The sequence below is a fragment of the Chanos chanos genome, chromosome 3, assembly GCF_902362185.1.
Source record: "Chanos chanos chromosome 3, fChaCha1.1, whole genome shotgun sequence".
Lineage (NCBI taxonomy): Eukaryota > Metazoa > Chordata > Actinopteri > Gonorynchiformes > Chanidae > Chanos > Chanos chanos.
In genome coordinates, this window is record NC_044497.1 from 15903357 (window position 1) to 15931110 (window position 27754).

Genomic DNA, 27754 nt, shown 5'->3' on the forward strand with positions numbered 1-27754 from the left:
CTAAATACCTTCTGGAAACCTCTCCTTTAAAACTGGCAAGTAATCTCCAGATCCAAGTGTGAGATACCATGTATGTGTGATGCCCAAGGGCTGTAAGATACATCTATTCTCACACACATCCTTACTTACACTCCCCTTCTCTCACTCTCCTTCTCACACATTCACGCACAGACTCACATTCTCTCATACGCACGCACACATGCACGCTCACACACACACACACATGCACGCACACCACACACGCACACACACACACTCACACACACGCACACACACAAACACGTACACACGCCTGACAAATAATGATATAAAAGTCTTATAAAGGCATTCTTTCAGCTACAGAGATTTCTACCAGTCTGCTGGTGATACCTTTTTGTTCCCTCGTTTTTACTGCAAGGCTAAAGCTTACTTTGATAAAATAACACTTCTAATCCTGCAACTAATACTACCAGTAATACTGGGAAATTGCCTTGGTACAGCGTGGGTATCCGCAGTTTAAATGGCTTTACAGAAAACAAGACGACAGTAATCCACTGCCAAAAATCGATAATGTTCCTTGATTGGTGACATCTCCAAACAAGAATTTTCCCCTTCCAAAGTTCTGACTTTCAGTTCCTTCACCAGAACCTGGCTGTAGTCTTTGATGGATGCGTGTGACTCCTCCGTATATTCCAATGTGCAGCTCTTCATGCTTAACATTTGTTTCTCAGAAAAGAGGTACATAGCCATGATCTAATAACATATTTTTTTTGCACTCTGGACATCCAGTTCCACAAGCTGGAAACAAATGCAGCTGTAAACTCTGATATATCATTTACCAAGTGACTCCTGTCCTAAATCAATGTAGACGACAAGCCACAGATCTCTCAGACCATCCACTTTCTTCAGGACTGTTTTATTTTTATTGACTTGTTTACTTAAACCAAAGACACGTACTGCCATTGAGTAGTTGGTTTTAACAAAGTATTAATTAAAACCAGCTGGACGTGGCTGCTGTAAGCAGATTGCTGTTGTCTGGAGAAGGACATAGCAAGAACCAGAAGCAGTGGAGGGGTGAAGATGTGAAAAACAGTGGTATATCTAACGAGGAGTAAATTACACACACGTGACAGAGGAAACAAAAATCAAAGCTGAAAATAAGCTCTATTCTTTAAAATCACGGATCATTTTCAGACAAACGATTCCAGCCTAAAGGAGTAAGGTGAGGATAGTGGATTCAGCAGAGGGAGTTAAGGCTAGCTGAGGGGGAACATAGGTTTTAATGTAGCGTCTCCTTGTAAAGCAGGAGGTGAGGGAGCCTTTTAATCCCCTGTCTTTGTTCCTTAGCACCGCAGACGACGCGAACCTGACACTGCTTCCGCGTCCATCTGGTCCCCCTGGTGGTCGCTCAAGAGAACTCCTCCTCATCTTTTCGCTTCAAGTCTTCTCCTCCCTCTATCTCTCACACTTTACCCATCCCCCCGTTTCCAGCGTTTCCTCGGCGTATCCCTGTGAATAATTGAGATGGGTTGTCCCTCTACAGCTGCCATGTAGGCTGTGATGTTCTGATGTCAGAGACTCAGACACACTGACTCTTGATCAACATATCATTTTTTTTTTTTAATCAGAAAGATACTGGCAGATCAAGCCAGAAAATGCAGCAGACAGTGCATAGCTTTCAGATGCGTTGTTTTTTTTTTAAATGTCCCAAATAACATAACTGACAAAAACCTGACTACATACCTCTTTAGACAAGTTCTTGACTGCACAATCAAGTGTTCACACACCCTAAACTCAAAGTGTAATTACCTAAAAGAACACCCTGTGGTAATAGAAAGCACGCATGATGCCACACGCTCTGAGCCGAGCTGACACAGACCTTCATCTTCACCTCACACATTTCATACAGCCTCACCCCTATCCACCCGCCCTCCCCGTTTAACGTACCAATCACCTCGTCCCACCTGGAGGTCTATGGTGCTAAGCTTCCTCTGATAACGTCAGCTGCAAGAAGCTCTCTGGCTTCTGACTATCCACAAAAAAAAAAAAAAAAAAAAAACCCCACAACAACAACAAAAACAACAAGAAGAATTCTCCGGGCTCCGGGCTTTATGCCCACAGAAGCCTGTGTGAGTGAGTCACGGACAGCACACTCCAGGCCAGAAAAAAAAAAAAAAACAGCAGAAAAGAGGCTTTCTCAACGCCTATCCTCTGCTTTCAGAACAAAACCACATCACTCCTGATGACCGTGCAGCTTGCTGCTTATACAAGCCAAATGTCACCTCCGATTTTATTCAGGGAGTCTACAAATAAACAATAAAAAATGAAACAGTGTCAAATCCTTAAGGTGAGTGCTTTGAAATATAGAGAGAACAATTCATAATGAGAAAGCAATGGGTCTGTTATATACAATGGGTCTTCTATTGTTATATTAAAAATTTGAGAATTAGATTCATTCCATGATGTTAGGACATTTTGATCCTATCTAGCCTACAGATGTACTGTAATATATTTTTCCCCTTTCTAACTATCATCTAAGCTTTTTTTTTCATCTAAGCTGTCTTAGGTGTAATAATGAGGTAAGGCTCTCTGTAGTATTTGCTGCCACCTTCTGGTGCATTTAGGAAGCTCACGAGTGGCCCTTCGGATTAACATATCACACATTGTTTGTAGATACACTTACGCTTTTAGCTCTAGTCTGGAAAGCTGAAAACATTGCAGTTTAAAGGAAGTTTCACCAAACTCGCCATTAAACCTCAAAATGTCATGGTGTTAATCTTGGAGGGATACTGAAACAATGAGAAGATGAACATTACCACCAAGTTCCCAAACTGGAATATTTATTATGCAAAATACAGAAAAAGCATTTGTGTTACTCTGCTAATAATTACATAGCAACTAATTATTTTACATTAATGTACAACTGCACTATCAGCCCTGATGGCATGACATCTACACATAACATTCCCTACATACCTTAGTCTCAGGGAGATAACTAGGCACTTAGGAAAAATCAAGATCATTTGATTGTGAACAAATTCATGTGCTTAATTCTTCTTTTTTAAAATAAACCCTTCTAAAACACCCTTAGCAGCTCCTCCATGTGAAACCACTTAGCAGCTCTTGCATGTAAAACTACAAAGACTCCATTGTCCTTCAGCAAAAAATGACAACGAACGATGTGAACACAGCAAAAATCATTACATAAATTATTTTTTGAATCTCGTCTCTGAAAAACAGTTATAACTGCAGTAAACAATGTAATGACTCGAGTAAAAGCCGCAGAACACTTTCAGCTTTCTCTGGGGTTCACGCATGCTTCGATATTTCCAAAATGTACAATTGTGTTATTTTATTTTGCTGCTTAAGCTGGTTTCTGCTGAAGGGAAATCGAGGGAGGTGGAGACGAGAGTGGCGATCACATGCGATGGATTCGGTCATGATCCATAAACTGTTTTAGGTTATGCAGGTTGTCCCACCATTTGAAGAGGAACGTTTCAGCGATGAGGCTAAACCAGGGTGTGAGCTTCAGTTCGTTTCTCTTGGCTTTCTCTATCATGTCTTTCAGTTCCTCTTTAGACACGTAGCAGTAGGTCTTAATCTCGTTGGGGTCGGGATCCAATTCCACGTCTTTCTGCATAAAAAGGATGTAGTCTATCTCGTGTTCACCCCACACTCCGTCTGACTGGGCCTTGTAGTGGATTCTGGTCAGGTAATTCATCTCCTCTGGAGGGACCTGGAGGTTCACATTAATATGAGCAAAATATTGGCCCCGAATCAAGAGTGGATTTCACAAAGAGCACCACATGTAAATGTTCAACTTATGAAACTATTGTCTTCTAAAACTACTGGTCCTTATTTTCAACATCACAGTGGTAACTTTACTTAAAGTTACATTGGAGCCATTCAAAAATTAATTTACTGTAGGCTACAATTCAAATATTTATCTTGGTTGTTAATAATTAATTTTGGAAAAGCAGTGACATCTTGTTAAATGGTTATCATTTCTGATATGACTCTACATTGTGGCCAGTTCAGTATTGTGAAAGGTGGTACAAGCCCTTGACAGGAAATAGCTTGGTGAGCTAGGACTGGAAGTACAGCAGTTTAGATTGTACAGACAGCATCTCTGTTTACCTACTGTTTGTTTTCAGTCATTAAAAAAAGAACTCATTTACAACATTTCACAACATTTACCCTGTCACATCCTGCATTACTAAAACACTCATCAGAATTCTGCCTGCTCTAGAGTTTTATTTGGTCCTCTGAAAACTTCAAGAAGTTTTCTAAGCTACAAATTGACGTCGACCACCTTCTTGGTGAACTCAAACACACCTATGTCACCTATGACTTTTCCTTGAAGCGATGCAGCTGTATTTTTTTCTCTCTCCATCTTCCCTTTTCACACACTCACACCCTCATCAGACATCGTACCTGTTCAATAGGGATTCCAAGCTCAGCTTTGAGTCGTCTCTGTGCTGCCCGTCTGACCCCAATGGCATCTGTCTCCTCCAGCTCACTGGGCGTGTGCAGGGGATGGCTGCAGCAGGTGTTGGTGAAACAGCCTGTGGATACAGATAGTGATACATCCAGTAACTGAGTGGTCTGAATACTTAATCTGTTGTGGTTCTAATGGTAAATGCCATTTGTGTCTGCAGGTATAACCCACCTGGGAAGGTGATCTTAGCATCTGATCTCTGTTGAAGAAGAAGCTTATCTTCACTGTTAAACAGGAAAACGCTGAACGCTCTATGCAACATACCTGAGGAATGATATATGTCAAAGTAAGTCAAAACTGGATAAATTACTACAGCATCCATTATCCATGTATCTATAAAACTGGTTATGGGACCTCAGATTGGTTTGAAAAGCCCTTAACTTCAGCAGTCCATAATCTAATGTGGATAAAAATCAATCCCTAGCTACATCTACACCATCAAAGCATACAGAGAATGAGTTCTATTTCGACTACATGCCAAAATTTTGTTGATTACAGAGCTATAACTGCCACCATGATTCAGTATTAGAAGATAGAAAGGAGGGAGTCTCCTCTGTTACACAATTTGCTAACTCCACCTTTATGAAGGCAATGTAAAACAAAGCACTTTATCTAGAACACACAACAGTACAATTCAATGTAGCACTTATTTCTTGGCCAGGTAAACAAAATGACAGTCACAGAAAAACGCACTACTACTTCCTCTGCGCCAGTACATTATTTTACAGAAACAGTGTAAGTAACGGCTGAACATATTCTGTCATTTGAAATGTACGGTTCTACTAATCAGGCTTTAGTATACAGTCCAGGTACAAAGCATTACCTTTGTCGATATTGGAATTAAGGTGACAGTTCTTTTTGCTTTCGGCTCCCGTCTTCTTGTCGTTTTCATCAATAAGGATGCACATCTCCGCAAGGAGCTGGACTTGCTTCTCGTCCAGATTATCCGTGTTAATTTCTGGCATCCTTAATGACTGTCTGATCCCTCTGACCCCGCTACACAACACAACACAACACAACACAAGCTGATTAACTGTACCGGTACAGTGACAAGTAAAGACATGCTTCTGTGCGTTTCTTTGCCACATGAAACTCATTCTTCCTGCCCAGCAAACAACTGCTTAATCTGCGTCATGAAAGCTATAGCTAGGAATATGAAAGTGCTCTCGAGCGCTTTGCGAATTATAATTTCCGGGCTCATACAACTACTTCGTATAGACGTAGTTTATTACAATGCTGTCAGACATTGCGTATAGCATTGCGTTGCCAGATCATTGCTAAGAAGCTTAAGTTTATGCACGTACCTGCAAGTTAATATCACAAAACGGTAACTCACCTTGACAGATGTCTCACACAAACAGCTGCGCTGGGTTTCCTGACGGTGCTTTGCACAGAGAGATTTGATTTCATCAGAGCGGGTCCCTCACAGGACACCATCCTAAGCACCGCCCACAGAGCGCGCACCATGGCCAGACAGAGGATGAAAGCCAATCAAAAAGTATCAGTCTGCAAACACGCCATCGAACCACCCTTGTACTGTGAATGAAACCAAATGCACAAACTGAGTTCAGACAAAGCACGGTATAATTTCTGCAGAAAATGTAAAATATAGCAGCTGGTCGGCGATTCTAAAACATACCAAAGGCGAGAGAAATAACTCTTCAGTACGGAGTCGTCTCTGTTCCGTCATCTGCTCACGCGCTGTTCATGTAACGCTAAACGTCAGTCGACCGCCTACTGTCGACGCATTCTTCATTGATTGGTTCCTTGGATTTGTCTTCAGCATTCTTCCTGAAATAGAAATGCTTCTTATGAGTAAGAAATACGTACTTAAAAAGGCAGTGTATTTCATGTAATTGTGAAATAATGTAAGAATAAACATCATAATGGAATAGAGCACCTTAGCTGAGAAGTAATAGCACAACACCATTTTTGACTCTTGTGACTTTCTTTTTTAATCACATATTTAATATCATAGAACTGTTTCTCTATAAAGGCAATCACATGCCGCATGAACTAGCTGGAACTGAGCTCTCGCCTTTTGACTATGAAAATTAAACTGCACAATAAGAACGAAAATTCCTTCAAAGATAATTACTGAATTTAATCAAATATCAGTTGTGCACATTCGCATATAAGCATGCACACACGTAACAGTTTTAGTGCCAAGACTGAATATTTTAGCTTTTAAAACCACATTTTCTGGTCCCTCATTTATTGTCTTTGAAACCCAAATAACATTTCCTTCATTCATGAGAATGTCTATTCTGTTCTGTTCTGTTCTGTTCTATTCTATTCTATTCTATTCTTAATTTTTGGACTAAAGAGTATTGAAATATGAGATTTTAATGTAAGACACGCCAGATACAACTATATGCAACACGTAACACAATTCAGTAACCTCTGTTGCCTTCGGAGCGTCAATAATGTGATTATTTTCTGGAGGACTTTTATTTTGGTTATTTAGAGTAGCGTTTGTGAAACCGGAAGTTAATGCACGCGACCTTTTTCTTTATTTTCTTCGCTGATTCGTATCTACTACGAGTTGGACACCTCGCACAAAATGAGACGGTAAACGTTTCCGCATAGTATTGAAATCCAATTTTCACATAACCCGTATGCAATGACAAATGCCATTTTGACAGTGTGAGAAAAAGGGGAAAACCAAAATATTTGCCGGAATTCCGTGTGAAATCTTACGGCTTCGTTCTGTTTATCCAGAAATTTCTCGTTGTTTCAATGGCAAACGACCTTCGTTTCAGCGTATGACAAAATACTTTTGCGTTATTGTCTATTAAATGTAAGTATTATTGCTGTGGCACAAATTAAGTAAAATTAGCTTGGGGATTAGCTAGATTAGCTAGTGGGTGTCATGTCAACTAATATTAGGAGGTCTTGTACTAGCAGGCGATAGCCAAGAAGATAACCCTTCACAAACCCAAAACACCTTGAGACGTCCTGACAGTTAGCACTCTCGTTGGTTTATCACTGACAATCGGTAACGATAAAATGTTATCCGATCCACCATCTCGTCTTGGGAGAAACTAGCAAGCTAACTTGCTTCTACGCAATTTCTGTCTTTAGCACCCGACCTTGCAACAGACAGCTGACACGGCCGTGTGAATTTATTGTTATGACGTTGACGTGACAGTCTGTAAAATTTCTCTTCTTGTTTATCCAGTGGAATGAGTAACTCGGTAGACGTTATCCTTTTATGATACATTACCATCGTAAAGGTTCAAGGTTAGAATTGGAATGTGGGGAGCTACGCCTAGATCAGCGTAAAACCATAAGCTAAAATTGTTGCAGGGGGCATTTCGTGCATGACTGACACGTGAACGCTGCACCTGCATGTGTTTCGTTTAAGTGCATGGATGTGGAAGATGAAGTGAAGGGAGTTGGCTGTCTATTCACATCGCTTTAGAGCAATGCAGATCATGTCCTCTTTTTAACTTATCATCCTCCTCTTCCTTAATCACGTGTCCTCATTTTCTGTGTCTCGAGATGTCAATGTAAATGTACGTCTTTGCTTCTTGTTTTTTTTTTTTTTGTAGTGTCTTGTCGTATATGTAGACATATAGAGCATTTTCTTTTTTTTATCGGTCAGTGTTGGAGACCTGCGCAAGAGGCCCATGCAAGTGTGAGCTGTCACCTGAAGGATGCATCTGCTTTGTTTTGTATTCACTGCTCTTCACTGCTGGTATTTTTATTTTATTTCATTTCTTTTTTGCATGTCCAGTTCTAAGTGTGCGTTTGTTAACCCTTTTGTCATACACAGCTCACAACGAATTCTGTGTTGTTAACTTTGACAGGGTATCTATTTCCCGTCTGCCTAATTTGAACAGGTTTGGACAGGGGATTAGCATTAGAGTTGACCTGAAGCTGGGTTCATGGGTAACAGATCTGAATAACCCATGAGTTTAAGCTTTAAAGCAAAAGCAGCGTTTACTGACATCTAGAGCATTGATCAGAATGAATCACCTATCTTTTCACAAAGGAAAGGACTCTTTAAGATTACCTTTGAAAAGAGTTTACCTAAACTTCTAGAATCGGTCTTTAGTCTTGTAAATTTAGATGAATGCCGGCTAGTCTGTTTTAAAGCATGGTGCATTACTCTCATTTTGAGGTATTGAACCCATAAACAGGTTCTACCTCAGCATTACATTAAGAAGTCATTGGTCAATATATCATCTGTAGACAGCTTTGTTCACATAAAATCCTGAACCTTTTTAGGTAAACCTCTTGCAATCCTTAGGCGATTGTTTATTTTATGTAACACCAGGAAGTAGAGAACTGACAAAAGGGATTGTTGTTTACACAGGAGAAACAGTCTTTTCGTTGCAGTGCAGCGGGGTGACAGGACAAATCATGGCACGTGTGTTTACTCAGTTTCAGGTAGGAAGTGCGTAAGAGTACGTCACTGAGGAGTGATGCCTGTTGAAAGTGGAAACAGCGCAGCCGCTCGTCAAGCCAAGCAGAAGCGCAAGTCACACAGTCTCTCCATTCGGCGAACCAACAGCACGGAGCAGGAACGACCAGGCATACACAGAGACATGCTGGAGGGACAGGCGAGTGAACCTTCTTTTTGGCTGTCTAGTTTTATTTTCTCTCTCTTCTCCTACTTTTTCTCTTCTCGCTCAGTCTCTTATTCTGTTATACACAGGGCCAGGTTGAGGTCTAACCAATGGGAGTGTCAGCGTCTATATCTCATTTTCAGTGGACTTAGGGAGGTCATCCATGAATAAAGATAAACATTTATTGTTCAATTGTGCATGCCCTAAGACTTGATCTTGACTCTGTCTTCTGTTCATGTTTATTGGAGTACAGTACATGACAAAGCCGGTTTTGCTGCATTGTTTTAGACATGCTGATGACTTTGTGGTGCAGACAAATGTTTTACACTTACTGTACTCCTACAATTTCCTTGAACATTATATCTCTGCCTTTGTTCACACTTAAATCTTTGTTTTTAAGGTCTGGAGCAAAACATGATTTACAGACTAGATTTCAGAAGGGTTGTTTAGCCTAAAGCTTTTGAGTAATTTTTTTTCAAAGTGTAATTTCATCACAAACCGTATACACCTGTGGATGAAAGAGATTGTATGTGGTATGAGTTCCAAAGACTTAGCTTAAATGCGTCCAAATTACTCAGACCTGTTCAAACTTGATTGGTTCATTGAGGAACTTGTGAATGAGTTAGTGTCTCTGGTTTTAAGTTTTACATTACGAGTAGTTAAATGGTGTTAACAATTAACTCTTCCTCCATCGACCAGATTCTGTAACATCACAATTCTTCAACAAAGTGTCTTTCAGCATTCTCATCTGATCGGACCTTCCCTTATGCAAACCGTACTTGGCATGCACAGTGATAAGAACCGCTGAATAAACCTCCCTATCACACATAAAGCTAAGGACAGAGTCTCTTACATATCATAGAGCAATGCATGTAGACCCACACATAAAGCAGTAGACATTTATTTTCACTCAGCTGCTAAAAAACCCATAGCTTTCTCAACAGGATATGCTCATTTTCTTAGGTGTAACCCTGTGTGGGGCCAAAAGAGGCTAGTACAATTCTATTCTGGAGATGATGACTTTTAGCATCAAGCTAACTGTGAATGAACCCCGCATTTTAACTGAAACAAACCGTATTGAAGACATACTATACTGTGTGTGCACACCTAAGTTACCCCCTTTGGGTATAGTTGGTGTTGAATTCCTCCTGAATGAAGCTGACAGCTGCGTCTGATGTACTCAGACAGGTATTGTCTGTAAAGCTCACTTTTAGCTGGAACTTTTCATTCACCTGAAGGATTTTCATTCAGCAGATGAACATGGTGAATGCAAGGCAAAGCCGTCACCTCAACCGAGCTAAACACTTAGGATAATTCATTCACAATAAGTGTGTGAGACAGTTAAATCAATTTGTTTGCATTTTCAACGTACATGTACTTAAGAATGACCTCATGCAGCAGTAAGCATCGTGTTAAATTGCGTCAAGCATCTTGTGGGCGTGGTTAAATGACTGCAGAATTGTAAGGATAGTAGTTTGATTGGTCAAAGCTGATTTCAATTACTAAAAAGCATCAGTAAAATGCATTAAAACTGTTGCTATGATCAAGGCGCTCATGCTTTTTTGGACTATCGTCAGCCCGCTATCTAACTCATCAAATTTTAATTTGACACTCTTGTCATGGTTTGATTATTCTATTCACTGGCCCTTTCTGTTCCTCTGTGCTACCTGTAGGCTTATTGTTGACAAGTACCCCCTCTCTTTTGGAAACTGTTCGCCAGGATTAGACCTGAGGGCCTTTTCACTCACTCAATGCTGTCATTATGTCTGGTTGCTATGGCAATATCTACTTTTTAGTCACATGATAGAGCAGCTTTGTTAGAATAAGAGGCTGACTGTGTGTTTGCTAATTGGTTCCCCCCCTACTTCTACGTGTATTTACATATGGCAGTGACAGAATGGAGAGTTGCTAACCTCACTTTGACACCAACTATGTTTAATGTCAGTTACAATGAAGACATACTCCTCTCCTGTGGTGGTTTGTCATAATAACAGTGGCAAGCTTCTGCCCAACCCACTTATGTTCATTTGCGTTCTTTGTGGACTACTTTCTTTTGTATAGTTTTAATCTGGCTGAAATCATTTTTCTGGGAACTTCTTAATCTTGAGCATGGAGGTAAGATCTGAATATAGGGTAGCATTGTGATGTAGCAGAAATGTTTTGGTCAGAATCTGTTGTTTTATGTGATGAATTGTCCCTCAGAGCACCGTTACTAACCCAAGCTAACCTCACTGATAAATTCTTAACCATTTGATTAGGATTAGGGTTTTAGCCATGTAATGAAACAGTTACATGGAATTTATACAGTCAAACCCATAGAGGAATTCAAGACTATCGCAAGCTAAACTGGAACAAGGCAAATCAAATGATTTGCCTTGTTCATTAGTAGAGATAATGTTGCTTTAGTGGAACTTGTTTGTGGTAAGCACATTGATGTTTTAAAATAAAATTGTTTGTGTAAGTGTGTGTATTAGCAAATTCCCTTAAAGGCCTCACTTAGTTTCTAGCACCGTTGTGAGTGTTGATTCATGTACATTGCTTCAGGGTAGACAATAATCTCTCATATAGATTTTTGAATTTGTTAATGTGGATTTTTGATGGGCTTTATGCTTTTTTTTCAGGATTCCAAGCTGCCCCTTCCTCTAAGGAACAACCTTCTCGACCTGTTTGGACAGATCGAACGAGAATTTGAAAATCTCTATATTGAGAACTTAGAATGTGAGTACTAAAAGCCTAACATTTTTTAATGAACAACCAGCTAATCCATTACGATCCTAGGCTAGACAGAGCCCCACTCTCTTTGTCAACATTGCGTAGTGGAGATAATATTGAACGTCAGCTTGAAAAGTGGTTGCGAGGGTACATAGATTTCTTTTTTTCTTTCTCTTTAATGGAGCTCACAACCACCAACACATAGTACACACCACTTTTTTTTTTTTTTTTTTTTTTTTCCCCGTCAGTCATTTGGTGTAACTGAGGTAACACAGCTCATTTAATGTAAGTATTTGTGATGTGGTTATGTCTGGTGCTCTGTAGAATTCTTTTTGGATATGTCCTATCTAACTGTGCAGTGCGGCGAGAAATCGACTCTTTGAATGAGCGCCTGGCTGGGGAGGGACAGACCATAGATGGGGGAGATCTGAGCAAAGGAGCTCTTAAAACAAAAGGTACCGAGAAACTAGACCCAGTCCTCATTGCCCTCCTGTTTAGTATTTTTTCTAAGGTACAAATTACCAAACTCTTATAGATTATTTATGCTATATGCTAAATTGTTGTTGCTTTTGGTTCTTTCTACCTTGCCTTAAATCCAGAACAGCTCCATGGAGTCCATTGACTCATGTTATTGTGAATTTCTGATGGCTTGTGTCAAGTCTTGTTTGTTTTGGTGGCGTAATGTAAAGGTAGGCTAAAGCTAGGTCAGATGTTTCCAGCTTGGTGACTGTGAGATAGCCTAGAAACAATTTCTGTTTTTGGGATCAACAGTGAAGACACACAATGACTGACTGTTGATGGTCATATTACTGTAACCAGAGTTGTCACACATATAATATTACAAACAGCCCTTATTGTCAGAGATGTATCCCGTGTTCATGTTTTCTAGAAGAAGTGATATGTAACTCTTTCCTGCTTTTTGTTCCTTTATCTTGAATGATCTGTTCATCTATTCTTATCTGTTTAGCCAGTCACAGTACAAGTCAGCTGTCTCAAAAACTGAAGACCACATACAAAGCCTCCACAAGCAAGGTATGTACTGCAGGCAGTTCCATTAGCCCTGCTATGGACTTTACAGTCAAGAATAATTTGGCAGGGTTAACAGAACTGCTTTTACGTAATGAGTTAATATCATTATTCAAAGTCCAACGGCAACTGGCAGCCAGATCGTCTGGCTGATTTTCATAGGAAAATAAATCATGTTTTCAACTCAGTAGAAAGCAAGCTCAGATTTTTTCATTTAGACGCGTTAAAGAGCAAAAGAAAAGAATGTGGCTCTCTCTGAGGAAACGTTTCCAGCATTTGGTATAACGTTGATTAGACCTGTTCTGAACCTGTCCGAGTTGCATATTGTTTTCGCAAAGTATCAGATCACTTTGCAAAACTAGATTTTCAGGAGTACAGTCTTATCATTCTGGTGCCAGTAATGCTTATACATTGTCTTGACTTTAGCCTGAGGTGCCTTCACATTGAACGAATGACCAGTGGCGTATCTGCTCTGAATGTTTTTAAACGGTTCATTTCAAACAATCTAGAGGAACATTCCGGAGTGTTGGCAACAAATCCAGTGATGGAAAATATGTTCCTTACTCTCATAGCCGCGTCAGTTACATGGAGTATTTCACTCAACCGTTCTCAAACTGTCTTTTTCCCTCTCATTGTTAGCTATTGTTTGGAATTGGAAATGTATGCTAATGAGAGCCAGTGTGAACGCACCTTGGCAGGACAGCCAAAAGAGTGAAGGATATCTCAATATAAATTATATCCGCACAGCAGGTCACAGAGCGTCGCAGTTTGAGTGAATTCCATGTTACACCCAAGTCTTACTACCCACTTTTCATCTGTGAATGTAGTCATTTGTTGTAAGACACACAAACTGCATTCTGGTAATGGAAGGGTTATGGCAACACCTCTTCCTGTCAGCTTCGGTCTTTCTGATTGAAAAAAAATGCTCTTTTCTCTCACTCCCTCCCTCACTGATGTAGCGCTCACATTCTTTCCATGGCAAAGTAGGTGGACCTCGCAACTTCAATGTGGGAAACTGGGAGTTGTGGGGTGGAGACTCATGGGTAACTTCCTCGCTTTTCCACGCGCCAAATTGTGCATGAACTATCCACAGCGGGGGGTTGTTTAGCTGTCCCATTAAGCACTCAACAAATTGAACAGGCTATAATAGGTTTTCAAAAGGCATTTATGACTTTATTTCTGATATAATGAAAGTTCTGATCTTGCACAAAAAAAAAAAAAAAAGAAAAGAAAGGAAAAAAAGGCTGCTAACCAAGATTATGAAATGTATTAAGATAAGTATGACTGGAATACATGACATGGAGATGCTAGCCTGGTAAGACAGTTTGTTAGCATCTTCTGTATGGATATGTGTCTCAGGTTTGGGCAGTACTGAACATACAGTAGATCATCAAATTATTATGCTCTATATTAACAATCTCTGTGCATCTGCATTTCTATCATGTGTCAATGTCTATTCAGTGATACGTGCAGATATCATTTCATTTTCACTTTTGCCTTGTGATATTCTAAAGATGGAAAGTCATATAGAGTGTGAATTTGATCTTATCCCCCCCAGCTGAGTGGTTCTGTATTCCCCCCTCCCTTTCTCCTAAGAAACCAAAGTCATTTTCACTGTCCTTTAATTAGTGAGAATGGCTTTTACGGTCAAAGAGCGGTTCTATCATAAATTGAAATATCTTTTACTCTGGCTGAGTCTAGAGTCGAAATTGATCTGTCTGTGATGACAGCCACCTGTCAGTTAATGAAATGTGCACAACAGAACTGAATCAAATTTAAAAAAAGGCTTGTCTTGCTGCCTGTTATTCTGTATTCATTCAAGAGAAACTCAAAACAAACCACATTTTTGATCATACAAGTGTCTGTTGTCACACAGTGTTATATTTCGAGATTGATATGGTGTATATCTGATATAGATGACACTTTATAGAAAAACCACCTGTCAATGGATCTGTGCCCCATCCCCAGTTGTTATTGTTTCAAATCATGCAAACAGTAGAAACAATGTCTGACTGTAGTTCTGCTTTGCAGTATCTAAGTCAAGAGATTGCTATAATGAATTATTGTAGTTTAATGTAGCATGCTTGGCTAGTGATTGATTTTAAACAGCTCATGAATTCTACACTGTTAAAGCAGCAGACTGTTTACGGTCACAGCAAATAGGTTGTACACAAAAAGACTTATTTTTTTTGTTTGTTTGTTTGTTTGTTTGTTTGTTTATTTAATACTCTTTTTGTCTGGATGTGATGTAGTTAGGGTGTAACGGTACACACAGCACAGGGTTTGCTTGGTAATACGTTTTCGAGGTCACGGTTTACCACGTTTTTGGCACATTTCAGCGTAACTTCGGTCTTCAGACGACGATGTCTCGCCTTTGCCAAAATGAAATTACCCATCAGGCTAAGGATTGAAACAGTGTTCGACACGTATTGTGTTGGCTTGTTCAGTAACAAGAACATACTTCAGGAAAGAACACATACCTTTTTTTTTAAGTGTCCATGCAACTTAATGAGAGTGTCCATGCAACTTTTCTGTGGTTTTATACATTACATTAACTGTAGCCCATAGAAGAACACTTACTGAAGGATTCATTCTGGATGATGTGTACCGTTACATGTCTACACGCAGGCTCACATTCCTAATGTGCCATAAGAGCAAATATTTCCTAACAGGATATTTCTTTTTTCGTTCAAACCCATCTGATCACACAATCAGATATATTTACAAGTCAAAATCAAGTATATCTGACACTCTCCTTTCCTGCTTCAGCCAGATTTTATCTGTATAATTTTAACTTCAGTGTCATTCAGCCTTTACGGAGAGTGTGAATGATGTGTGCCATAGGGGCAGCATGGAAAAACTGATCAGAGAACAGTGCTTATAAGAGCAAGTTAAATCCAGTCTTTCAGTCAGAGTCAATGAAAACGGCACACACTTTGCTTTTCATAGCTCAAAGTGAAATGTGAATGCTTGTCTATGTTTAGGTACTGTAGGTAGACTGCGTATTGGCTTGCTTGCCTATTTTTTACAGTATGATTTTTGCTTCATAGAAACCGCAAGTTTCCTTAGCCAAGTGTTGTTGAACATTTATACATTTTAACAGTTATACGCAATACTTCCTGTAGATCTTTTACTTTATTGTTTTTACTCATTAGAGATGTTCATTTATGTTTGTCTGTTAAACAGTAATATAAACCTTTTGATTCATTGGCGTACGGTTCTGTCACCAAGGGTTGGGTCAGTTATTACCATTGGAAACGTCTCTGTTCGTTTGCAGAAGAGATGCTGACTTGTTAAAAAGTCCGTTTTATACTCTGGACTTTTCTAGTATTGAAATTGGACTAAATGCAGAATATCTGCTTTTTCCGTTTTACTCAGCCCAGCTCATAGTAGGATGATTTTTTTAGTATGATTTAGTGTAGGCACCTTATTCAATTCACTGAATTTGATGTGCATGAACAAATTGCTTGATGCTTAATTTCACCTTTTAACTATGCTTTTTATTGCTATTCTACATTACATCTTCAGTCTTTTTTTCTTTTTAAATATACTTTATAGTTAACTGTGTACTCAATGTAAAATGTTGTCTTATTTTGAAAAATATTCTGTTATTCTTTTTGGTGGATTTTTATTTGTTTATTTATTTCATTTGGTTTTATGACTGAAGTATTGATCAGAGTTGGAGGCTTCATTCACCATTTCAAAGGCCTTTGAGATGAAATGAGTCTCAAAGCCAGCCACGCACACAGTATAGGCCCTCATTCAGCGTAACCACACGCAGCGTGTTATACACAGCTACACGCAGATGGGCAATATTCTTAGCTCAGGCAAGCCACGCTTACGTGCTGTCTGCTTCTTGCTCTGCACCTAGATCAGTGTGTGTGTCTGTGTGTGCGTATTTGTGTTTGTGTTTGCGTGTGTGTGTGTGTGTGTGTTATGTCTTAATGTGGACTGAAGGTCTCCTCTCTGTTAACCCCCTGTCAGATTGTGTCCAGTTTCAAAGCCACTACGTCCCGGGCCGTGTGTCAGCTGGTTAAAGAGTATGTGGGGCACAGAGATGGAATCTGGGACCTCAGCATCACGAGGATACAGCCGCTGGTCCTGGGCACAGCCTCAGCAGGTACAACCGCCGGCGCTCCCCACCCGATTTAGAGCGTAAACTACACAAAGATTCAACACCTTTCAACCATTGCAGCGGTGGCCATCCCTCACATTAAACAGTGTCCAGGGTTAGATTAGTTGAATGTTTGGTTGATGTCTAGAATTTAAAAAAAAGAAAGATCATTCACGGTGTTGAAACGTCGCTTCAGGAAAAGCTTTTTAAAAGCGTTTAATAAATGGTATGTTTACATTGTCTCTGTGTGATTTTCTGTAGATCACAGTGCTATGCTGTGGAGTATTGAGACAGGAAAGTGTCTCCTTAAGTATGCTGGTCACGCTGGATCAGGTAAGGACAGCTTCCCATTCCCATACAGCCATGAGAAGCATCCTGAGTTTAAACGAAGTGGGTTTTGTTTTTTTTGGGTTTGTTTAATCAATGCTGATCATGACTCCTTTTTTTTTTTTTTTCCCAGTCAACTCAATCAAGTTCCACCCCACAGAGCAGATGGCTCTCACAGGTAGGTCATTGCTTTCAATGGAGAACGAGCCCCAACTGTAGCTTCAGCATAGCAATTTTACCTGTAGGACGGTTTCCATGGGAACACGACCTTTTAATACGCATTAGATCGTTCAGCATAATGGAGACTTCATATGTAGAAAGCTCCTCATGTATTGTCATCTGTTCATCTCTTTTTTGGTGAATGGTTTTGATTGCTGCCAAAACATTTAGAGAGAACTAACTGCAGAAACACCCAGAAATCAGTCTACGTAATTAATGTCAGATATGGTGCCACCTGCTGAGCGTTCTGTTTACTACAGACACATTTCTGTCCTCAGTCCTTACTGGTTAATATCAGCTGATGGTGACAGTCTTATTTCTCTCTTTGATGCTGTTAATAGTGGTTAAATTTGGTGCACCGTGACTGGGGAAAAGAGCTCTAACATGATCTTCATCCCTTTGATTTCCTGTGTGTATTTGTCCAGTAGATTAACATATTAATCAATAAATGGGATTACGCCCCCTCTCTCTCTTTCTCTCCCTGCTCTCACACACATACTCTCACGCTCATTCCCTCACTTATTCAATCTCATTCTCTTTCTGACTTTCTTTCTGTGAAATGTTTTGATGGATGGCGGTATGTTTATGTCTATCTTAGTGTTAGTGTACCTGTGTTCAGTGTGTACGTGTGTGTGTTTCTTCTCCAAGCATCTGGCGACCAAACTGCTCACATCTGGCGCTACATGGTGCAGCTGCCTCCACCTCAGCCCCCCGCAGACATCAGTGTGAGTTTCAAGCTCTGCTGTTATTTACACTGTCGGCATGCGCGCGTGCACACACACACAGACACGTGCGCAAACACACAGGCACTCTCTCTCTCACACACACACACTTGCACACAAACTACACACTCCTCATTCCTCCCAGTCATTCATTTTAATTCACCTACTCTTACTGCTCCTTTAGCCATAGCAGGTTTCTGTTTTCTGAGCTATTAAGAACCTTCTCTTGACCTCCTATTCACTACACTCATTTGTGCATTCACGGACTCATTCATTCATTCATTCAATCTAGCCCTGGGCTAATTTATGTAACCATCTGAGCCATGCACAGCGGTCATTCACTCTCTCAGCTCTCTTATAATATCTTCTGAATCGCTCACATGCCTTTTTTCTGACCTCCAGTTTATTCACTCCACTGCCCACTCTCTATTCCTCATTATGGTGTTTTACAATGGGTCTCTCACAACTGAGCTCTGACAGGCACACACACACACACACACACACACACACACAGATACACGCAGAGAGACAGGGCCTAGAGGTCTTAGTCAATGGATGTCTGGTTTTTTTTTTTTCCGGTTATAATTTGAACACTGTGTCTTATCTACCTTAGCTTGAGACAGATGCAACAAAGAGAGCAGAGCGTCAGTGACGTGAGCTGTAAAAATAGTCGTGAATGTCTTAAAATCAAGTATCTAAAAGAAGAAGCAGGAACATTTCTACGAAATAACCCTCGTTGAGTCACCTTACTTACAGCCGCCTCCCTGCTGTCTGACACCAGGCCTCGTTAGACGATGACGTGGATTTCTCAGACAAGGACGAGGCGGACGGAGAGGTCGACGGGCCGAGCGAATGCCCCACCATCCGTGTCGCCACCACCACTCTGAAGAGCCACCAGGGCGTGGTCATCGCTGCAGACTGGCTTGTCGGAGGCAAGCAAGTGGTCACCGCATCGTGGGACAGGGCCGCCAACCTGTACGACGTGGAGACGTCTGAACTTGTCCACACGCTAACGGGTAAAGAAAGCAAGCTGATGGCTGGAGTGAGCTTTGCTGCTCTTATGAGATACTGGACATGTCACAAGTTAGGATATATTCCCTGCTGGGAGGTTATTTGTACTAGAGAAACTAGGAAGGACAGTAGTTGTTTGCAAAGCCCTGTTTCTCAATTAACTGGAGAAGTTTAGCAAACGTGTACTTAAGCGTCTAAAAGAGGAACACTAAACTGAGGAACAGTTTAGGTGTTTTCCACTTTGGCTATGCTGTGTCGGGGGGGTCATGGAGTTTGGCTAAACCTCGGATCAGCCTTTGGGAAATGAATGCCTGGTTGTCATGGTTTAGCTGTACTGAAACTGATTACACAATCTTTCGTTTTTTTTGAGTATGTTTTTTTTCCCCCGTGTGTGTGTGTGTGTGTGTGTGTGTGTGTGTGTGTGTGTGTGCATTGTGTGTATCTGTATCTGTGTCCAGGTCATGATCAGGAGCTGACCCACTGCTGTACTCACCCCACCCAGCGTCTGGTGGTCACCTCATCCAGAGACACTACTTTCCGTCTGTGGGACTTCAGAGATCCCTCCATTCATTCAGTTAACGTCTTCCAGGGCCACACTGAGTGAGTACCCAGTGCTCCTCTGTACCACTCTCTTTCACCCCTCAGGATACCTGAGTATCTACCTCAGTCATTAAGATCACTCAGTAATTTCTACATGTTCACCAGTTAACACAGAATAGGCCTAATGCATATGTGTATTAGGTCTCTAATACTTAAGTAAGAGTTGATACTATATACCTTTGGAACTACCAGCCACACAAAACAGCTTAGCGGCCTTTGGCCTTAACTCATTATGGAATTGAGTCCTACCTTTCAATGCTTGTTTGTGTGTCTATATGTTTTGCCTCCTGGAAGTTTTATTGTGTCCACCAGATGGCAGTGTAGTTCTTTCAGTTGCAGATCTGTTACAGTTAATGTGCACTCTCCCATTGTCAACCCTTTCGTGCCAACGTGTACAACTTCAGCACTGCGAGTCCTAGGCAAAAATCTTCCAGTTTCGTCTCGTGTATTAACGAGAGACCCTGTTCGTTAAAACGTTCTGTCACTTCTCAGGCTTTTTACAATAATCTGTGGTCCTGTTTAATTTGGTCCCTTCAACATCATTTTTAAAAACAGGGGCTTTTTTCGCCACTCGCATCTTAAGTGTCAACTGACAGTTCCCCTCTGAAGTCTCAACGGCGTCTCTTCTCTAATGCAGAAACGTGGATGCACTTGACGCCTTTGATTGCGGGGGGATTACATGTCGCTCATTATGTTGGACCCCAACATGTATAATTCCGACAGATCCGGCAGTAATTCTCTCCAATAGACAATCACGGTAATGAGATTAGTTGCCGTGCCGCTGCCAGTTTTCCCACATTTGCACTAGTCAATGCTAAGTCAATTATTCCCTGCCACTTCGAGTGCCACTCCGTGCAAGTTCGTTCCTTCCCCTTCGCTAGATGTGCGAAAACCTTTTTGTTGTTCATATTTGTTTGTCAAGCCGTCTTTTTGTTCTCATTTATTGTTATCGCGTCAAAGATTCAACAAGTCGAACTCGACTTAAGGTAACCTTGCGCACATAAGAGTCGTTAAGAATCACTCCGCAACAGAGGGCTGTGTTTTCAAACTCCATAAACACACAAAAATACAGGGAGCGCTGACAATGGCTCTTTTTAGCTACTTTTACATTGTGTAGGTGTAACTTTAATTTTATACTCAAGAGATTGATCACGACTGTTTTACCAGAATGCTCTTTCACTATAGTCACTGTAATTGTTAGTTGTTTTATTATGGTGATTTTTTTTCTCTGCCTTAACCTGAGCGGCCTGAACTGGTTTGATAATAACGCTACGGGAGTTTGGAATCTACTCTTTTGGCGTATCAGCTTTAGAGAGGGTGGAGTGACAGCTGTAGCTAAACTGTAGACGGCACTGAAACGCCTGAGTCAATACTCAACCAAGTAGGTTTCAGATGGAACGGAGGGCTCTGCAGAGGTATTGTACTGGAGTTGATGAGTCGCGGCTAATTAATTTGGGCTCTGTGAATCCGCTGATGCAGTCAACACCCAAGCCTCTGAGGTACACTTGTCACACATGCATATACACACACACACACACACACACATAAAGGGGAAGAAATATGCATACTAACACTGCTGTGAGGATATTGTGGCAATTTGGCATTAACATATTATAATGAAGTAGACACTTGAGTAACACTGAACGTGTGATTACATTTCTGCATGTTAATGAAATGCATTGCTAAAGAATCTGAATTTCTCCGTTTGTGGCATTCTGTGAGAATAAAGAACTTCTGTGTTTTGGTATTGCCATGGAAACATTGTAATGGACTATGCTTTTGTGCTTAGATGTGTATATGAGTGGAGTGTGTGTGTGAGAGGGAGAGAGAGAGAGAGAGAGAATATCTGCAGTAAATTACTGAGGTTCTACAGTTCACATCACTGAATATGTTGGCTGTGTGTTGCGGATGTGTGTATGGGTTTCTGTTGTGGTGAATCCATGTATGAATTTATTTGAGAGAACATGTAAAGGGGTGAATATGAGCAAATGTGAGTTTGTGAGTGTGTGTGTGTGTGTGTGTGTGTGTGTATGTATGTCTGAGTGAGGACTAGGGAGACAGCTGTTAGTCCTAATGAGCGGCAGTCACAGTGGAGTGTGTGTGGGTTGATTGAGGCTCTCGCGGGGACCGGCATGTAGCAGGCTGAGGGAGGGAAGGAGGGAGAGAGTGAGAGAGAGAGAGAAAGGAGGGAGGGAGAGAGAGAGTAGTGCTACTGTCAGCGTGAGGCAACGCTCGGCTGCACTGCCACCACAAGATGAATGAGGCCTGCACCACGCCTGGCAGGGCCTGAAGACCTCCCTGGGCCTGCTACTGTTAGTGACTCTCTCTCTCACACACACACACACACTCTCTCTCTCTCTCTGTCGCTGTCTCTCTCTCCCACACACACACTCTCACACTTTTATGCGACAGCACACACACACACACACACACCCTCCCAAATACCTGAGTTACTGTACATATAGACACATGCACTGCTGCATATGTGTGTATCTGTGTAACAAATACATCCATAATATAGTCCCATATAGATGCCCTCAGTCCAATACACACAGCAACATCTTTTTCCTCAAAGAGCCACCAGCTCTGTACCTGCTCTCTTCTCTCAGCCAGTCTCTACCTGCACTTTGCAATCTTCCTTATCAATTTCCCTTTGTATCTTCTCTTCTCCTCATTCTTCTGTGCAGCAGTCTTCTTAGTCTGGCTAATCTATAGACTCTGCTCAATATGAGACAGGGAGCAGAGACAGCTCTGGGTTCCCTGAAACACAGACACAAACAGAACCAACTCTTGGTTCTTTTGTAACACACACACATACAAACAGAACCAACTCTGGGTTCCCGCAAACACACACACAAATAGAACCAACTCTTGGTTATGCACACACAAACAGAACCAACTCTGGGTTCCCTGAAACACACACACAAACAGAACCAACTCTTGGTTATGCATACACAAACAGAACCAACTCTGGGTTTCCTGAAACACACACACAAACAGAACCAACTCTTGGTTCCCTGAAACACACACACAAACAGAACCAACTCTGGGTTCCCTGAAACACACGCACAAACAGAACCAGCTCTTGGTTCTCCTGTAACAGACACGCACAAACAGAACCAACTCTGGATTCCCAGAAACACACACACATAGAACCAACTTTGGGTTCCGTGAAGCACACAAGCACACACAGCTGCATTAGTAGGAACCCTTGATGGTGCATCCTGTGAGGTAATTATTGGAAACACACTGTGACAGTAGAGCAATGGCACTCAAAAGGACTCCTGTGTCCAAGCCCTGTGCCTCATAATTGTCTGATAGTAGCGCTCGCTCACTAACAAGTCCAAGAGTACAAATCAGAAGTGGCAGCCAACGTGCTCAACAAACAGCCTGCCATGTCGTGTTTGTCTGCTCTCTCTCTCTCTCTCTCTCTCTCTCTCTCTCTCTCTCTCTCTCTCTCTTTCTTTCTCTTTCTCTGTCTCTTTCTGTTTCCCTCTCTCTCTCAGCACTCAGCCAGCGTGAGTATGTGTGCGTGTGTGTTAGAAGACGTTTGATCTTGACACCAGTGCGTGTCTGTCACTTACTGACACAGGGCTTTTGAGTTAGCATGCCAAAGTGGATCTGAGTCGACACAAATACACATGGGGCCAGAGAGAAAGAAGAGAGAGAACTCGCTAGTTTTTTGTTGTTTTTTTTTTTCCCGTGAACACGTCAGAACTGTGTTAACACCACAGCGCACGCCGGAAACATCACATACTCCGTTTCCTTTTAAGGCTCTCTCAGTTTACCGTTGATAGGCAGTGTAAGAAGAGACTTAGTTCTTTTCCCCTGTTGGGATATGTGGCTAATACGTGTCCTTTACCTCCCTCCTCTTCATCCTTTTTTCCTAATCCGTTCTACATGACTCATCTATATTCGCAAACTGATGTCCAATATCATTCCATAACAGGATCCCCTGAGCCAGTGAAATGGGAAAGGATCTCTCTGGATTTAGTCATCATTGGTGGAGAATGTGGGCAGGACTCATCCTGTTCCATTACACACTGCGTGATGCCGTACTTCTTTATTAGGGATGCGGAACTCCATGTACCCCTCCTTCCCTCCCCACTTCTCCGCTCCTTTATTTCCCCCCTAATGAGTCTCGACCTTGCTTGTCAGTCGTCCCGAGGGGGGAGGGGGGGGGGGGTAGAGGGAACATTTCGAAAATATCATCGGAGTTATAATAGGTTTTTAATCAAGCTTTTAATCTATTACCCCTCCACCCCCCCTCCCCGCCCTCTCGTCGCTGCCCACCCCCTCCCCTGGTCTCCGGCGGCGGCCACGCGGTGTCAGAAAACGTTTTCACACCCCGGCATCAGACGCAGAGCCCTCGCTCTGACGAGTACGGGCCAACAGGCCGTTAAATACAGTAAGTGCCTGAGCTCCTGCATTTCTGATGTGGCAGAATTTAGCCCTAATTAAACCTTATTATCATGTCAATTCAAATTAACGGGAGGTTAGCCGCAAGCAAGGGCTGGAGCTAACTCACACCTCACTAATCCCAGTCAGCAACCAGAACAGAACAGAACAGAAGTCCAACCTTTTTTTTTTTTTTTTTGGTAAATTTAGCCTATCCAGTGGTAGAATAGAAAAGACTGCTGGGGAGAAGTGACAGCAGAGAGTGAGGTTATAAATGAGAAATATTAAATTCTAATAAATGAACGTGCGTGATGTCAGCCGTGTGGGTGTGGGTCTGGCCGTGGGTGTGCGTTGGCACTGGAGAACGGAGCTGAGTTTAGCTCATTCATGAGCCTCTGAACCTGAATGCTGCTCACTCGCAGCCTGCGTCTTAGCTCTCACTGCTCTACTGTCTTTGGAGAAGACAACTTTCCACTCGGCTTTGCTAAGCTGTTGATGCTCTATGCGGACAAACAGTGTGTAAGGTGCAGCAGTTTACCTGACAAGCAGTTAAGCATGGTCCAGTTGGCGAGGCCCCTTGGGTGTCACGCGTCCGTAGATTTCAGAAGTGTTGTGAATGGCCTTTGCATCATCCAGAGGGTTAAACTTTACTATCCCGTAAGACCTTGCTGTACAGACTAACAAGAGCTTAAGTTGTGTGTCAGTTTAATGGCAGTAAACTGTGAATTCATGGTGAACTCATGGTGAGATTATAACTAACACAAGCTCATACATGCCTCTCACTGCACTGTTACTGCTGACTGCCATGCTGCTGGCCCCCACCCCTGGGAACTGTTATACCCCAGGATGTCTAACCCAAAGACGGCCACAAAATCAGTCAGAGCTGGGAGTGGAGGAGGCGCCTCACACAGGAGCTCTTGCTGTGTCAGTTTGAGCACTCCTCAGCACAAGTACTACTCAGAGAATCTCAAATGAAGAGCAGTAACTGAGAAATAAAACACGGGGTTTGACTTTGAGAGAAAGGCCCGAGGGCAAGTTTGGAGGTACAAATGTCTTTTAATTTAAATAGCCTCTGAAAGTAAGTGTGTGTCACTTTTATTCAAAGCAGCGTGACTGTTTGTGACTAAGTAACTGAGTGGATTCATAGAGACCCCCTTGGACATGTACAGAGAAAATACACACTGATTTTCTAAGAAAAATAGCATGATGGAGATTAAGCTTATGCTGTCAGAGGGTGAGCATATCTCAGCTATTTTTCAGCAGGTGAAAGGAGAATTTCTTAGTAGCCTGGTGTTAAGAACATAGGAAAAAATGAGAAACAGGTCCTTTTGTAAGTTAGGTGGCACATGTCATATTTCAAAAGTTTCTCACTCCTGATGAATCCTATAGATTGGAATGTGGCGTGACGTAGATAATCCAAAAATCTATCGGCAAATCATCTGAGTTTATGATTGGTGTCAACCTTATCTCGTGTCTTCCGCCGTATCGATGGGAAGGTGCTGAAAGGAACAGAGCGATCGTATCTGAACGGAACGCCTGAGCGATCAGACACTCTGAAGGAATCGTTATTGACTTCACAAACCTGTTTGTTCCAGCACTGTGACGTCAGCCGTCTTCACCGTGGGAGACAATGTGGTGTCGGGCAGTGACGATCGCACTGTCAAGGTGTGGGACCTGAAGAACATGAGGTCGCCCATAGCGACCATCCGCACCGACTCAGCCGTTAATAGGTAAGAAGGAGAGGTCGATAGAGGTGCCAGACGGATTTCACAGAACAGTCACACTGAATCAAAACTCACCGACTACGACCGACTACTCTTAACCGTGCTCTCGCTCTGCAATTATATTTTTGTCTCTGTATTTATGTCTTTTAAAATATTCACTAGCCCTTCCAACAGGCTCAAGTCAAGAATATGCCCATGTAATCAAAATAGCAGAAGCAAACTCATGGAGAACCCACATTTAGTGTCTAGAAAAGTGCTTCCAATAAGGAGAGAAATGAACAGGTTATGTTGAGGCTCAGCAGATGGTGTTCTGATTTTTAGCCTTTGCCTCTCACTGAATTTTCACCTGCCTGCCTAACCACAGTTTCCTGCCCCACCAGGATCAGCGTCTCTGCCAACCAAAGAATAATCGCTCTTCCCCATGATAACCGGCAAGTCAGGCTGTTTGACATGACTGGGGTTAGACTGGCCCGGCTGCCCCGCAGTAACAGACAGGTATACCATGCTCCAAAGAGGGACTGTGTGAGTGCGTGCGAGTGTGTGTGTGTGTCTGTGTGTATGAAGTGATGAATGTGTCATTCTTTTTCTTCATCTGTCACAGTCTTTCACTTCTCAAGGTCACTGCCCTTCCTGTTGTAGCTGTTGACCTTGGTTTAGTCTTGATGCTTAAATGATACTTATGTCCTTAAAGGATGAAATAGCTGGTTTTCTGAAGAAATGTGCTGTAACTTGTGTGCGTGTGTCTGTTTACAGGGACATCGGCGTATGGTGTGTTGCTGTGTGTGGAATGAGGAAAACCAGGCTTGTAACCTTTTCACCTGCGGCTTTGACCGTCAGGCCATCGGCTGGAACATCAATATTCCCGCCCTGCTTCAGGAGAAGTGAACGCCCCACATACATACACACACACACACACACACACACACACACACACACCTATATATTTACACAAACACACTGATCTACATGCACACGTCACTAGAAATGTACATAACCACATGTGACAGAACACTCTGCCTCTTTTCTCAGTTTAAAAAAAAACAAAAACGCATGAGGCCAGCTAACATTGTTATTCACATTGTGCTTCTGTCTACGTGTGTGTGTGTTAAAGTGTGTGTGTGTGTGTGTGGTTATCAAACTAGATATGTTACATTTACACTGGCTCCTGATATCAGCCATTGTTTTTGGACTAATGAGTGAGGAAGTAAATAAGTGAAAAATGCATCTTAAACCTGTGTGTGTAGTCCAGAAGCCTCTGTGTCAGTGAAGTGAAAACACAGGGGTTGGAGGAGAGTGAGGAGGCGGAGTCAAACTCACAAAGCATTGCAGGTGCCACATCCATATCACATATCTGACTTTGTGCTCTCTTGCCACCTTGAGGTCATTATGGATTTAAATGTTGCTTGGCTCAAACATTTTCCCCCCCACCTTCTGAATCCTTCAGCACCCAGGTATGGACTGCTGGGGTCCATAGGAAGTCATACTGTTTTGTTTTTTTTTATTATTTTCCTTTTCTTTTAGTGTTTCAAAAGCCTCATGCTGTTACTTGGTTTTTTATTTTTGTTTTTTTTGACTGTTTGAAATATGTCCTTTTGTACATATTTCTTTTCTTTTTGTTTAACTCTGTCATATTTTCAATATTGTGTGATGTTTTTTTTTCGTGTGGGGTTCGGCCTTTGCTTTGAGAGACGATGCCTCATTTGCCGTTGGCACAAGAGAAGTGCAGTGACATCTGCCTTTGAGAGAAAAAGATGAGAAAGCCTGCTGAGGCACACGCACTGTAGTCCTTTCTTTCTGAACAACAGTATTACTAAATGTCCTTTGCATGAAGAACCTTGGCGCTTTATTGT

General features: G+C 41.8%; 2 protein-coding genes across 2 annotated transcripts; one reads left to right on the forward strand and one right to left on the reverse strand.

Annotated features, from left to right (window-relative positions):
- Positions 1-2798: 2798 nt before the first annotated feature.
- Positions 2799-6165, reverse strand: idi1 (isopentenyl-diphosphate delta isomerase 1). The gene is made up of 6 exons (XM_030767310.1): positions 6117-6165; positions 5814-6013; positions 5301-5473; positions 4649-4741; positions 4414-4544; positions 2799-3715 (listed from the first exon to the last, which is right to left on the reverse strand). Exons 2-6 carry the CDS (start codon positions 5942-5944, stop codon positions 3398-3400), a joined length of 846 nt encoding a protein of 281 aa, XP_030623170.1. The 5' UTR covers positions 5945-6013; positions 6117-6165; the 3' UTR covers positions 2799-3397.
- On the forward strand, positions 6085-27389 carry wdr37 (WD repeat domain 37). The gene is made up of 15 exons (XM_030767309.1): positions 6085-6292; positions 8085-8177; positions 8867-9045; positions 11673-11769; positions 12123-12218; positions 12731-12795; positions 16774-16909; positions 17165-17236; positions 17364-17408; positions 18098-18174; positions 18953-19187; positions 19641-19782; positions 25776-25910; positions 26285-26399; positions 26658-27389. The coding sequence occupies exons 3-15, from the start codon at positions 8908-8910 to the stop codon at positions 26787-26789; spliced, it is 1485 nt and encodes a 494-aa protein (XP_030623169.1). The 5' UTR covers positions 6085-6292; positions 8085-8177; positions 8867-8907; the 3' UTR covers positions 26790-27389.
- The last annotated feature ends 365 nt before the right edge of the window (positions 27390-27754 follow it).